Consider the following 12,500-nt stretch of genomic DNA (forward strand, 5'->3'; position numbering starts at 1 on the left):
ACAAAAGGCATCTTCAGTATATAAACACTACCACGAACAGCACGGCGAAGTCCCAAAAAGACCTACTGAGGCGTTTTAGCATTCTGAAAAAGTGTAGAAATAAGTTCGATTGTTTGGTGAATGAAGTGCTTTTCATCATCGATTCAATTCGCGCGAAAGTATTTATATAATTAGCTTCAAACACTGTATGCTAATTTCTTGTTACACCTCGCCGCAAACTTTGTAATTTTTATTTCTCCTTGACAATGGCGTCATGAAGACACCGAAACGTCGGTTTTTATCATTAATTTTTGCCTGTCTTTAATTTGATTGTGTTTAATTAGCTGTAGTTAGGCAGGTCCACATCAGGACTTCGGTCTTGCCAATTCACATTTAACCTACATTGTTAAATAAAGATGTATGTATGTGTATGTATGAATGGTAACCAATGAAAATGCGTGTACAACATTAATACCCTACCCCCACCCCCCTACCCAGGCATTAATATCATTGCTTTATTATTGATCCCTTGGTCTCCTTGATAACCACAAAAACACTTAAGGCCGCTTCTAATCATATTCAAAATGCAACTGACCAACCAATTACAACAATTGATTAAACTTTCAGCCAACAGACAGGTGCAAGCATCCACCAGTAATAAGATACAAAAAAACTAACAACAATATCCCTTTCGTTTTAAATTAAATGCGAATTGCACTTACACTGTATTTACTTAAAACGAACGAGAATGAAGTAGGTTTTTTCACAGTGTTTGATCGCGACAGTGTTGCGAGAACTAAATAAGTGATATTGGGATATTCACTGCGTCAGAGTCCATTGAGTTCAGTTGAAAAGGAGCATGAGCGAGCTTATATCCAAAGCTCCTCTGTATACCAAGGATCGTGTTCATTTCACCAAGATTGGGAATATTTTATGTACTGGCAAAGGCTGTATTGGCTGTGACAGGAAATCTCAGATTCAAGCCGATCAAGATTTATTGGAAATTCTGGGTGAAGTCGACTCTGTTGATTTCGACAAGCAAGAGCCTAGGCTCCTTTCAAACTCTGATCTAGTTCCTTGCCGAAGATCCAAAAGTCTAGGTCGACATAGCAACGATACCTCTCTGACAAGAACTGTAGAAAGGAACAATAAAACCAAGACAGGAAAATTTCGAAAGAGAAGAAAACTTGATGCTAAGCCAAAAAGCACCACACTTGCTGATTATCAATCTGATTCCACACTCCCGAAGAAATATACGATAAATTCATGTTCCACAAATTATAACGAAACTGTATCTAAACAGCACTGCGGAGGAAATATGAAGGCGAAAGCGAAACCCAACCTCAGAACTAAAGATCTGAAGAGCAAAACGGTTTCTTTTGCGGCGCCCCTGACCAGAGAAAGGATTTTCACTCTTCAGCCTGGAAGCAAAAGTTATAAGTCCAGACGAAACGTTATCCCTGAGGAATGTTACGAGCTTCAGTTTTCGCAATGTGCAGCTGATAAACAGCCTCGCCTCCACGACAGGCCGAGGACATATCCAGCAATTACAAAGCGGAATACCAATTTTTTGAAAATGCTTCAAACCAGCGACATCGGAATATTCGATGATGAACTAATGAAGTCTAAGCAGTCTTCGAAATGGGTCACAGAGGCATTAAAATATGGTGCAAAAGAGGAAGATATCTTTCCATGCATTCTAAAAAAGAAGCAAGAACGCAGTTTGAGAGTGCATCTCAGAAATGAAGGTCGTAAGCAAAGAAAACGACGCAAGGAAAATAACTCATCAGAGAGTGTGAGAGCCTTAACAAGGGTAGTCCCAAATGATCGCTCCGACATAGGCCCCAGCAATGGCGCTATTCTCGTAGTTGAACATTCCTACGAAAGACTGATAGCAAAAGACGACAGTCTCCACAAACTTGGGTTCAAGGCTCAACACAGCCTAAGATTAAATGGTTTTCCTTCAGTTTCGATCCTAGAAATTGCAGAGAGTCTCGAAGATCTGGTGCAGTTGGGAGTTGTAAAATTGATTCACGAACGAGAAGGACGATGGTACATTTTGGTGAGCACTCGAAGTATTCGTGATTTTTTGATACAGAATGGCATTACGTTGAGAGGCAGAAATTTCGAACTGATAGATTGTATTGGAACTATATAAAGAGTTTTATTAAGCATACATACTCAAAACAATATCGCGTTTCTGGTTGTCTATGACGAATGCATAAATAGGTTATAGAGTGCAATACGAAAGTTGTTATGGAAACACAGCAATGGAGTAATAATAAATAGAAGATTCTATAAACTTGGTCCAGCGTGCATTTCGTGATTCATGGTCACTCGTGATGTTTTAAAATTCTGAGAACTTTCAAACATCACTCGTGCCCATAAATCGGGAAAAGCACTCCCGTTCATACGATTTTCTATTTCTATTATATACTCAACAAAATATCGCGTTTCTGATTGGTCAAAGACGAATTCATAAATAGGTTGTAGAGAATTATAGAGGGCAATACGAAAGTTGCTATGGAAACAAAGCGATAGGGTGGTTTTGTTGAGTGTATAATAAATAAAAAATCTTATGAACTTGCCGGTGCATTTAGTGATTTATGGGACAATCAAACGTGATGTTTTGAAGTTCTCAAATTGCACTCACCTCAGTCTCTTGTCCCATCTTTCGCGCGGCCACTTTTTGCAGAAAAATCATTTGAGAGCTCTTTGTTCGAACAGGAACGCTTGCTATGCAGGCTAAATTTCAATGAAATGTCAGTCAGACAGGTATTGAAAATGAAGGTAATTGTCAGCTTAAGAGGTGTGATCTTGATATAACACCAAATTCTCATGACTACCCAACAAAGAAATTTAGAGAGAGTTGAGGAATTAATTCCTTGTGGTGCGCTCGATTGAATGTATTCCAGAATAGGAATACATGGAAAAGAAGTGAGAAATTCTTAATTTTTACGAAGATTCACATTAAAATTGTCAGACACCTGCAAAAATGCTATTTTGAACAGATGTTTCTTATCCTTGTTGCTTCAAAACCCCAGATATATATTTTTAAACCACTCCACGTATTCTTATTCCGGAATAGGGTCAATCGAACGCACCCTTATTTTTAAGCAAGCAATCGTGGACAATGCTCTTGTCGGTGTGTTTCCAGTATTACGTCAACATAGAAGCAATCCAATGTAAACTCTCATTGTACCTGAAGAAGGCTGGGTTCGCTAGCCGAAATATAGTACATTACTATGTCAAATATAAGTCTCATAAAAATTCTTTGACTTGGGCCATTTTAGTTTCAATAGGAATAAAACGCAACGCTTCGTAAACGCTGTTTTCGTTTTAGTCCTATCAAATATACGTCTTGTCAGCTCTGGCTCAAAATACTTATTTTCAAACATGTTTCATCATACCACTTATAATTTCTGCGCTGAATTGCACTGTGCATTCTTTGATACCGCACATAATTTCTTCCGTTACTTTCTTTACTAATGTAGCAGCTCTCGTAACCTGCTAGAAAAACCTTAAATAACAATGACCACAACCAGGTTTTCTGAGCCCGCGAGACTGAGCACCCCCCGCACCCCCCAGCATACCATTGTTTTAACGAAAACCGCTGGTCAGCAACCTGGTTCTGGTCATTGCTGACTGAGGTCTTCCAACCTGCTATTCTTTGATTGCCCCTGACGTCACGGCGGCCTGTTGTTGGTGGAAAGAACAACAGCGGAAATTGACTCTATTATTATGCAAAATGTGATCAACTTTGGCACCAACATGGCCGTCTTTTGACGTGGGTGTAATATTGCTTGGAATTGTAAGCAGTTTCCACTGTTCTGGTTTGGGTATCGAGCCAATCACACGAGAGCTGCTACTTGACTACTGGTAGCCATATCACATTTTTATACTGCCACGCGTGAGCCCACATGAAAACCAGCGGCAACCATCACACGATATTTTTGTCGAGCTGAAGTGTCGTAAAATGGCTGATTGGTCATGCAGATGTTTTTTAGTTGTTTTCTCGTTTTATCTTTGTTTTAGGCTTTCTTATGGTGTATTGTATTCATCAGCCGATCACATAGTCCTTTTAGAAAATGATACAATCTCCAGTGTTGTACATAACAGTCCATCAGCCTGGGTGGTAGAGTTTTATTCCAGTTTTTGCGGGCATTGCCACGCTTTTGCACCGACATGGAAAAAGCTCGCGAAGATGGCAAAAGGTGAGACAATTTTTGCTTAACTTTTCGCAGTTACAGTGTCGAGACAGTTAAGGCAAAGAAAAGAGCATAATCCATGGTATACAAAAAAAAACTGAGGGCTTCCATCTGCTCGGTCCTCCTTTGTTTAGATGTGATTTATTTTTAATGAAATCTCGAAGAAAATGGTGGTTTGAATAGGAAGTGAAATATACAAATCAGATTTTTCAACGTACGTCTGATCCTCATTTGCTTCCCGACACTTATGCGTTTTTTTTTCATTGTAATGGAAGAAAAGGTAGAATTTCCGCTGGAAGGCTACGACTAAAGAAACTAAAATTAGATCTCTAACGTCAGATCCGTTTTCTTTAACTTTGCCTCTTTAATAATTAACTCGATGCAGTTTAAGGAAACATGAACCGATTTAATATCAGGGAGCTTGATGAAGACTTTGATTTTGAATTGTGAATCTCGCTAGATCTTGTTTTCTCTTTGTGTGAACATATCGGGCATTATCGATGACAAATTATTTGTCCTTCCTGTAACTGTGAAAAGCCAATTACCGGCTTAAAAAGTTAATGCAATGTTGACAATGATAACAGAGTACGAATACTCGCTAATCATTTGAAGGCTTAGAAAGTCTCGCCCCCTCAACAACTGTGGCTTTAACGTTTTCATACAATCGTTCACAATAGTTTGTTTTTCAAGTAAAAACTTTCTGTCCTTGTATAAGGGTCGAGAATTATTTTCTTTGCGTATCATTGCGTACACTCAAAAAATAATACGATTAAGTTAGCCAAGAGATGCCATAAATTTAAACCCACTCATCCCTGAAGGAGCTGTCAATGACCAGTAAAATAGTCCGGTGTTAGACAGAGTAAAATCTACAAGTCTCATTCGCAAGACTAAAAGTTCATAAGCTAAGCAATGTTGTTAGTCATTGCTAAAGTGTTTTTTTAAAAAAATGATTTTGGACAACTATCAGAGCTAACTAATCTATCTTATTTATTCACTTTGTCATTTGTACAAATTTAATTATGGCATAGCTGAAATTTGGTTTGGTCTGGTTTGGTTTTATATTTACTCATTTCTTGCTTGTTAGCTTCTGATAGAGAGTAATTTCTCAAGAGGTAAAGAAATATTTGGAATGAGAGGATTTTTGTGTTTTTGTGACAAGAAGCAGCCTGCCGTTTGCCATTTCACGTAAACATGATGCAAACAATTTCTCTTTTAGACTGGAGACAAGTAATACACGTTGGTGCTATTGATTGCGCGGAAGAACGTAATCTTGCCACATGTATGCATTACAATATAGAAGGTTATCCTACTATCAAGGTACATCATCTAGACAATATCCTTTATGATTTCTTGTCTTGTTACTTGTACATAGGTGAACTTGTAAAGTCAATCTTGTTGTGTTAATGACTGAAAGTGACTAGAGCGTATTGCTGAGGCATTAATTCTTGATTATTTGTGGCGGTGTTTAAGTCTAACCATTTGCAGTTGTTATTTAAAAGGCACCCTTTTCTCCTTAGTCACTTAAAGACACTGTTTGTTAGTCAAGGCGGAGTTGAAGCCACATGGGTCTCTACCTACTGAGAAAACTGGTCAGGAAGGGTTTTCATTCTTATTGGTTTGAGTAGACCGCTATTCACTTTTTCCCAGGAATTTAACCTTAAAGCACTGCCATCCAGATGGTAAACAAATTTCTAGTTTCTAAAGAAACTGTGGTGCTGCGTTGGTGGGAGAGTAAAACAGGAAAATTTGGTTTTATCAAGCAAGTTGATAAAGGTCAAATTACCACCGTGAACGATTTGGAAAGCTGAATGGCAGATGGTAATGTTGGTAGAGAACATGGCTGCGGTAGAGTAGGGTGTTGATTTTAAAAAAGGCGAGACAACCTCTCATGGATTTTAAAATAACGGTGAACAAAGTGCTGCCTTTATAATGACAACTTCAAGTAATTCTAGACTTTCTTTTATCTTGTCAGATACTTTAAGGTGGCCGCAAACGAGGAAACAATGTTCCGATTTCAAGCAAATGTTTCCCTGTTTGAGGCCCCAGGAAACACTTGTTGTGGAAGCAAAAATGTTTTTGAATTTGTTCAGAAACACTTTACTTCATCAGCAAATGTTTCCTCATTTGCACGCCAAGGAAACATTTTGGGAAACAATGTGTCTGCAACAATGTTTTCTCGTTTGCAGGCGCCTTAAGGTTATTAACCGAAAGGTCATGTCTCATAATGCTTTTGAAATCATAAACATTTTATGATGTTAACAACCTCCCCTCCCCCGGCGGCCCACAGTTTGGCAAAGAGTTAGCCAATATTGGATATCCCAGTGTTGTGATCTGGGGGCCATTTCTCAAAAGTCCCGAAACTTTACGGCCCTTTTTGGGCGTCACAATTCCCTTTTTATCTCAAGAACGGAGAGAAGAGAATTTAATTCGTCAAACCTCACAGTTTTTTCTTTTTGTTACCTAATGAAAACATGTTAAAAGATCGGGTTTCCAAAACAAGCGGTTGGCAATTTCACAGATGGCTTTTTGGGCCAGAAAAGTTTTCGGGACTTTTGAGAAACGGGCCCCTGATCTACAGAGCCCCAAAATAAGCACTGGCCTTTGTGACAACCCTTGATACAAGGAAGAGCCAAAATGAAAAAAAAAATCTACAATGTTGTTTATTATTGTGTGAAACAAAATAATGACAGTAAAAGTCTGGTAACTTTTTCCCTATTTTCTCTTAAACAGTTTTTCAATGCATCTGATTCAAGTTCCAACTTAGGAGTAACATTTCGTGGTATGTTACTGAGTGTATTATATAGTTCATTTCATGTGCATAAGCCTTTCTGCATTTAGCTGCTGTCACTGACTGTTAGTTAATCATTGTTGCAGACGAACACTAATTGGCTTGTCTTGGGTAAAAAGAAACCTGAAAAAGTTGTGACTCTGTCTTGCTAGCTGCAGTGGTTTCAATGTGGTAGATACAATGTAAGCAGCGAGTTTGAGTGAAAATCAAGGCAGAGTTGCCACCGGTGAGAGGCAAATTTCTGACAACATAGACTGCTGTATACCACCATTGACCGGCTTCTAATGAAACCTCTGACCTAACAAAACAATTAGTTATGGAGACTGACCTGTACCTCTTTGAATTCCTGTGAAATAATCTGCCACTGATAACTTGTCTGGAATACAGTTTATGCTGTCATGTCCCTGAACATTGATCAGTGCATTACATTAATTTTATCTGAAATTTATTTTAATATTATAAGAATGTGAGCAGGGTTCTCCTTATCAGGCGGTAACTGGTAAAATTTACTGCTTGTAAGAGCACTTATTGCCGCCTGCAAACGCTCAGAAGTCGCTTATCCTTTGCAGAACGTCCAACATTAACCAAATGCTTTACCGGTTTGAAAAGGTCCGTTACCAGTTGTGCTGAAAACAGGGGAGAACCCTGATGTAAGATAGATTTTCATAATGTAAACAAAACACCTCTCACTAACTGTCCAAGTTTAGGCTGACTTTCTTTTCAACAGGTTTCTTCTTCTTTTCACACTGGATTGATTGTTAGGCAAATACATTTTGAGTTTATGGTGGCAGTGTTGTCATAATATTATGTGATAATGATTAGAGAAGATGATGACATAATTGATAAAAAGAGGCTAATATTATTAATTATTATTATTATTGTTATTATTATTAATCTATTATCATCAAGTAAGTATTGTAATGAATACTTTGTTAAATTTAACAGGAGAAAAGACATTATTAAGTCTGCTCCATGAGATGGTGAAGGTAGCTGAACTTCAGAAGAACATTGGCTTGGTACGGGCAAATGTGGATTTCATACCAGTAGGGTAAGTTGGCTTTTACAACAACATAACAGCATAGGCACTGGAACTGTAATGCCGTAACTGAAGCACTTCCTCCATTGTAAAATGACAAAATGTCCAAGCAAGCAATTTTTTTAACCACAGTTGTCAGTTGTACCAAGAAACTTGGAATATGATTTATGGGCAAAATTTGTAATTTAAAAGACATAACAGTATACTATGTTGTCTTGTCGTCTTACATTTTGAAAAATTTTATTCCACAGAAAGGAATACGTCTCCAGGTTTTTGGAGGGGAGAACAGTGTATGATGAATTAGCATTGATTTTTGAAGTTCCAACATCATATATTGGGCGAGAGGTAAGTTTGTGATTTCTCATTTTATTTTAGGCATAATAATTATTGATTTTGTCCATGGCTTACTAACTATGTCTTGACCTCTTTCTCCAGGTTATTTTAGATTTTATGAAATGCCCACGTTTAGGAGTCAGAAGGGTGCTAAATAAAAATGTGAGTGCCATTCAAATGATTGAAAATCTAAGTAGATCATTTGACTTTGAAACAAAATAAATTTTCATATTGTATTTTTTATTTTCCAATTCATAGAAGAGGTCAGTACAGTCTTTCCATACTACTAATATTGTTTTGTTTCTGTCTGCTAAAGAAGAGTTATGAAACCACTGTTTTATTTCTTTCACAGAAATATCTGGTAGAAAAATATTCTGTGAAGAAGTTTCCTTCCATTATTTTGTTACACAGAAAGGGTACATTTCAAGAGCTCTCAAGGTAAAAAACTTTTTTTTTTTCATTAAAAAAGAACAAGCCAGGCCTTTTGATTGAGTCACTTTTTATTTGCAAACCACTTATATAATATGAAATAATGTTGAGATTTGTTTGTTTTACAATAAGTACAACTTATTGTTCTTTGGTACTGAGTGGCTCCATGATTGGACAAATGACTTTCTCTTGTTTTAGAATTGGCGCTGTCTGTTTGAAACAATTTTCCAAATCAAAAGACAGAAAGTCAGTTTTTCCTTGGTTCTTAATTTTTTGTTTTTGTTTTTGATTGCCCCGGATTATGACTAAACCGGTTTAAAGAGAATCTTACTAAACCAGGAAAAAATTTAACTTTAACATATACATAGAAAACGTCTAAAGTGAGATGTGTGCAGAGCTCTGGAAGGGTATCCTTGAGATTAAACCAGGCCAATTTGATACTGTGTTGTGTGTATTTTTCGCAGAGAAGAAAAAACCCATGCTAGTTTCAAAAGAGCTCTAGACGATGTTTGTCTGGTAGTGAAGTCTCCTCCTGAAATTCCTGCTGTTTCTGAAGCCATGGAGTTTTACAAGACACTTCATGGAAAAGAGGACCAGAAAAAACAAGAAGCTGGAAGCAGGTTTGCTCTTGATGACTGATACTAGAATTTTACAGAAAGTAATGGTAAATTGCATCAGAATAGAAGCTTTGTTGGTTTTTGGTCATTTCATAGCAAGAGAAAATGAGGGGACAGAGAGGGAGGCTCCCGGTCCAGCCCTTGGGATATGTCATGTCCACGAAAGTTATTTTTAGATGAGCAGAAGTCTGTCGTCCGAGATGTCTGCATGCAGGCAAACCTCGGTGTGATGTTTGAAAGAAAATAAATATTCATCAGCCTTCCACGTGCACCGTCATTTTCACTTTTCACTAAGATCCTGAGAGCGAGGCAAGACCACACGCGGACGTCTTGGAAGACAGACTTCCGCTAGAGCAAAGACTTCCGCTCATCTAAAAATAACTTTCGTGGACATGACATATCCCCGCCAAGGCCCTGAGCCTCCCTCTCTGTCCCCTACAGTCACAAGCCGTTTTGCCCTGAAACCTTATTGCCTTAGTTTATTTAATTTCAATTTATTCCATTTTGGCACTGCAATAGAGTAGTTGGGATTAGGACTAGAAGGGAACATATGAACCATTTGAGCTGGTCCACTCAAGTTAGTGATATACAACACAAAAGATGACCACAACACCAGAAATTCCACCCCCTACACTTGGAAAGCAGTGTGTGGGTTCTTTGAGATCCACATTATTAACAGCAGTTGTTGTGAGATGGTGCCTTATTATGGTCTTTACCCAAGAGGACTTGAAAGTCAAGCCATGTGCAGATTACATTACCAAAGGTAGCACTTTCTCCTCAGTTATTTTCCATGCTGAGTGTTTGCTGGCCAGGGTTTGAATGCTCGACCTCCTGCGCAGTACTCTTGATTTCCAACATTCTGAGCCAACCGGTTGATGGCGGGTTTTTTTAACCACCTTAAGGAGGCTCAAAATAGTTTCTCCTTTTTTTCATACAAATAAACATATTCTGTTCTTAGATGTAGTTAGTAACCATTTATAATAAGAAGAAATTTGGCCAGGGTATTAAGTACCCACCATCACATTTTCCTCCAAATACTGTTACCATGGCAACGATGTAAGGCGTTTCTTTGGACCAGATAATGTTAGAAACTAGATGCTCTGTGAGGGTAAACTTGGTTGCCTTTGGTATGTGTTAAAAGTTTTTGTACTCATTCCAAACACCCTAACAAGCTATCGGTTTGTAAACAAAACTATTTATTTTTAACATAGCTTCTTGTCGCTGCAAGCCACCAGTTGAGCAGCAATTCTAATCTTGATGGTCTTCCTGTGATTAGTTGTGATCCCTGTGTGCTGTATGCCAGGAAAAATATTGATTTCTCAATTCTGTCTGTCCTGATGATTTCGGAGTAGGCAGTTTTTGTGTTAAGACAAGTTGACCGTGTGATGCCAGCTGCTGATAGATTTCCTAATAATGAAATGATATATGAAATGGATCATATATATTTTAATGTAGTATATGTAGTACATATGTAGTACATGTAGTATATATTTTAATGCTACCTGAAAGCCATCAATTTCACACCTGGTGATTGTTGACTTTCATAGTGTTTAAAAGATATTAGAGATTCTGCCTTTTAGTAATTCCCCATTTTAGAGATTCCCCCTTTTAGTAAGTCCCCCTGTTAGTAACTCCCCCTTTCAGAGATTCTCACTTTTAATAATCCCCCCTTTTAGTAATTTGCCCTTTTAGAGATTCACAGTTTTAGTAATTCCCCTTTTTAGAGATTTGCTATTTTAGTAATTTCCCCTTTTAGAGATTTGCTATTTTAGTAATTCCCCCTTTTAGAGAGTCACTATTTTAGTAATTCCTCCTTTTAGAGATTCAATATTTTAGTAATTCCCCATACCCCGTTCCATTCCTCGATTCCCCAGTCCTTTTAGAACTAGCCAACTTGCTATTAGCAACTTCTAGTTTGTAAATACTTTTTGCATTAAGTTTGGTTAAGAACGTAAAAATGGGCAGTAGATAAGGTTAAAGAAGTATTGTCGACTTCCCATATCAAATTTCAACCCACGCATGCAAATTAGTTAATATTTACAACAACACGTTGAATCTGCAAAAACCTTTTCTGGCCCAAAATTTGATTGAAACAAAAAACTATATGATTCCGTGCGTGCAAACAAGCAACACACTCCGTGTCAACAACTATACGCAACTAAATAAATTTCTCACGGAGTTCAGAATAAATTCCGTTTCTGAAGAACCTTTTCCTTGAATAATGAAGCAAAAAATGGACAACAAGCTTTCTTTCAAATAACTCGTGACTAACAAGAATTAGTATAATTTTCAGCGGTGACCAAGCGTGAGGTCAAGATGGATGTATATTGGCCAAGTTCTTTTTTTGCGTGTTTATGGACCGAGACGAAGTCCATAAACACGCAAAAAAAGAACGAGGCCAATATGCAGCCATCTTGACCGAAGAAGCTTGGTCAATAAAGGATTTATTTATATGACTTAAAACACCAAAAAATGATCTTTGATCTTGCGGGACCAAGCGAGAAATCCCGAGCGGGCAAGATAGCTCCATCTTGCCCGCTCAGGTAGCCAATGACAGCGTGCGATTTGGTTCATCTTGCCCGCTCACGGAGCTAGTCATATAATAAAAGAATTTAGTGTTATATTCACCACGCTACCCGGTGAATATAACATTTTGGAGGCGCGGCTGCTAAGCCAATCAAGAACTTTTCGTGCCTTTTTATCTTGTTTTAGCCCGTTGTTTTGTACTTGATAGTCACCGCTGAAAATCACACTAAAACAATTATTCACCTCAGGCTCAGTAAATATTGGGGATTCACCAATATTCACTTCGCCTTCGCGAATAATTGTTAATTAGTCAAATTTTCAACTGTTTTTTTTTTTTACCTGATGACTGTGCAGAGTTGAGTGCAAATGAACAAAATTATAAATAGCCAGACAACAGAGATCCAACATCCACTCAAGGTATTCAATTTGAGTTTGTTAAACAAATATCCTTCCAGAAAAAGATACCAGATAATTTGCCATTTGATTTCAGTGTTGTACATAACATCACAGTAGGTAAAATGTTAGAAATACAGTTCACTTTGATATCTGACGGCAAAAGATGCAATGGACCTTATCGGAGTTGA

At 37.8% G+C, this 12,500-nt stretch overlaps 2 protein-coding genes across 2 annotated transcripts in view; both read left to right on the forward strand.

The window, feature by feature from the left end:
• LOC138037997 (uncharacterized) overlaps positions 1 to 3,286 on the forward strand; it is a 4,953-nt gene extending 1,667 nt beyond the window's left edge. The window contains exon 1 of the mRNA XM_068883817.1: positions 1 to 3,286. This exon is cut by the window's left edge and continues 1,667 nt beyond it. Coding sequence (XP_068739918.1) covers positions 839 to 2,137 — 1,299 coding nt within the window. The 5' untranslated portion in view covers positions 1 to 838 and the 3' untranslated portion in view covers positions 2,138 to 3,286.
• A 635-nt stretch (positions 3,287 to 3,921) lies between these two features.
• The window catches only part of LOC138022001 (sulfhydryl oxidase 1-like), a 17,683-nt gene continuing 9,104 nt past the window's right edge, over positions 3,922 to 12,500 (forward strand). Inside the window, exons 1-8 of the mRNA XM_068869034.1 lie at positions 3,922 to 4,193; positions 5,404 to 5,504; positions 6,918 to 6,966; positions 7,921 to 8,023; positions 8,263 to 8,356; positions 8,447 to 8,506; positions 8,697 to 8,782; positions 9,238 to 9,393. Coding sequence (XP_068725135.1) covers positions 3,956 to 4,193; positions 5,404 to 5,504; positions 6,918 to 6,966; positions 7,921 to 8,023; positions 8,263 to 8,356; positions 8,447 to 8,506; positions 8,697 to 8,782; positions 9,238 to 9,393 — 887 coding nt within the window. The 5' untranslated portion in view covers positions 3,922 to 3,955. The remainder of the gene's footprint in view (positions 4,194 to 5,403; positions 5,505 to 6,917; positions 6,967 to 7,920; positions 8,024 to 8,262; positions 8,357 to 8,446; positions 8,507 to 8,696; positions 8,783 to 9,237; positions 9,394 to 12,500) is intronic.

This window comes from Montipora capricornis, chromosome 2 (assembly GCF_036669925.1).
Source record: "Montipora capricornis isolate CH-2021 chromosome 2, ASM3666992v2, whole genome shotgun sequence".
Taxonomy (NCBI): domain Eukaryota; kingdom Metazoa; phylum Cnidaria; class Anthozoa; order Scleractinia; family Acroporidae; genus Montipora; species Montipora capricornis.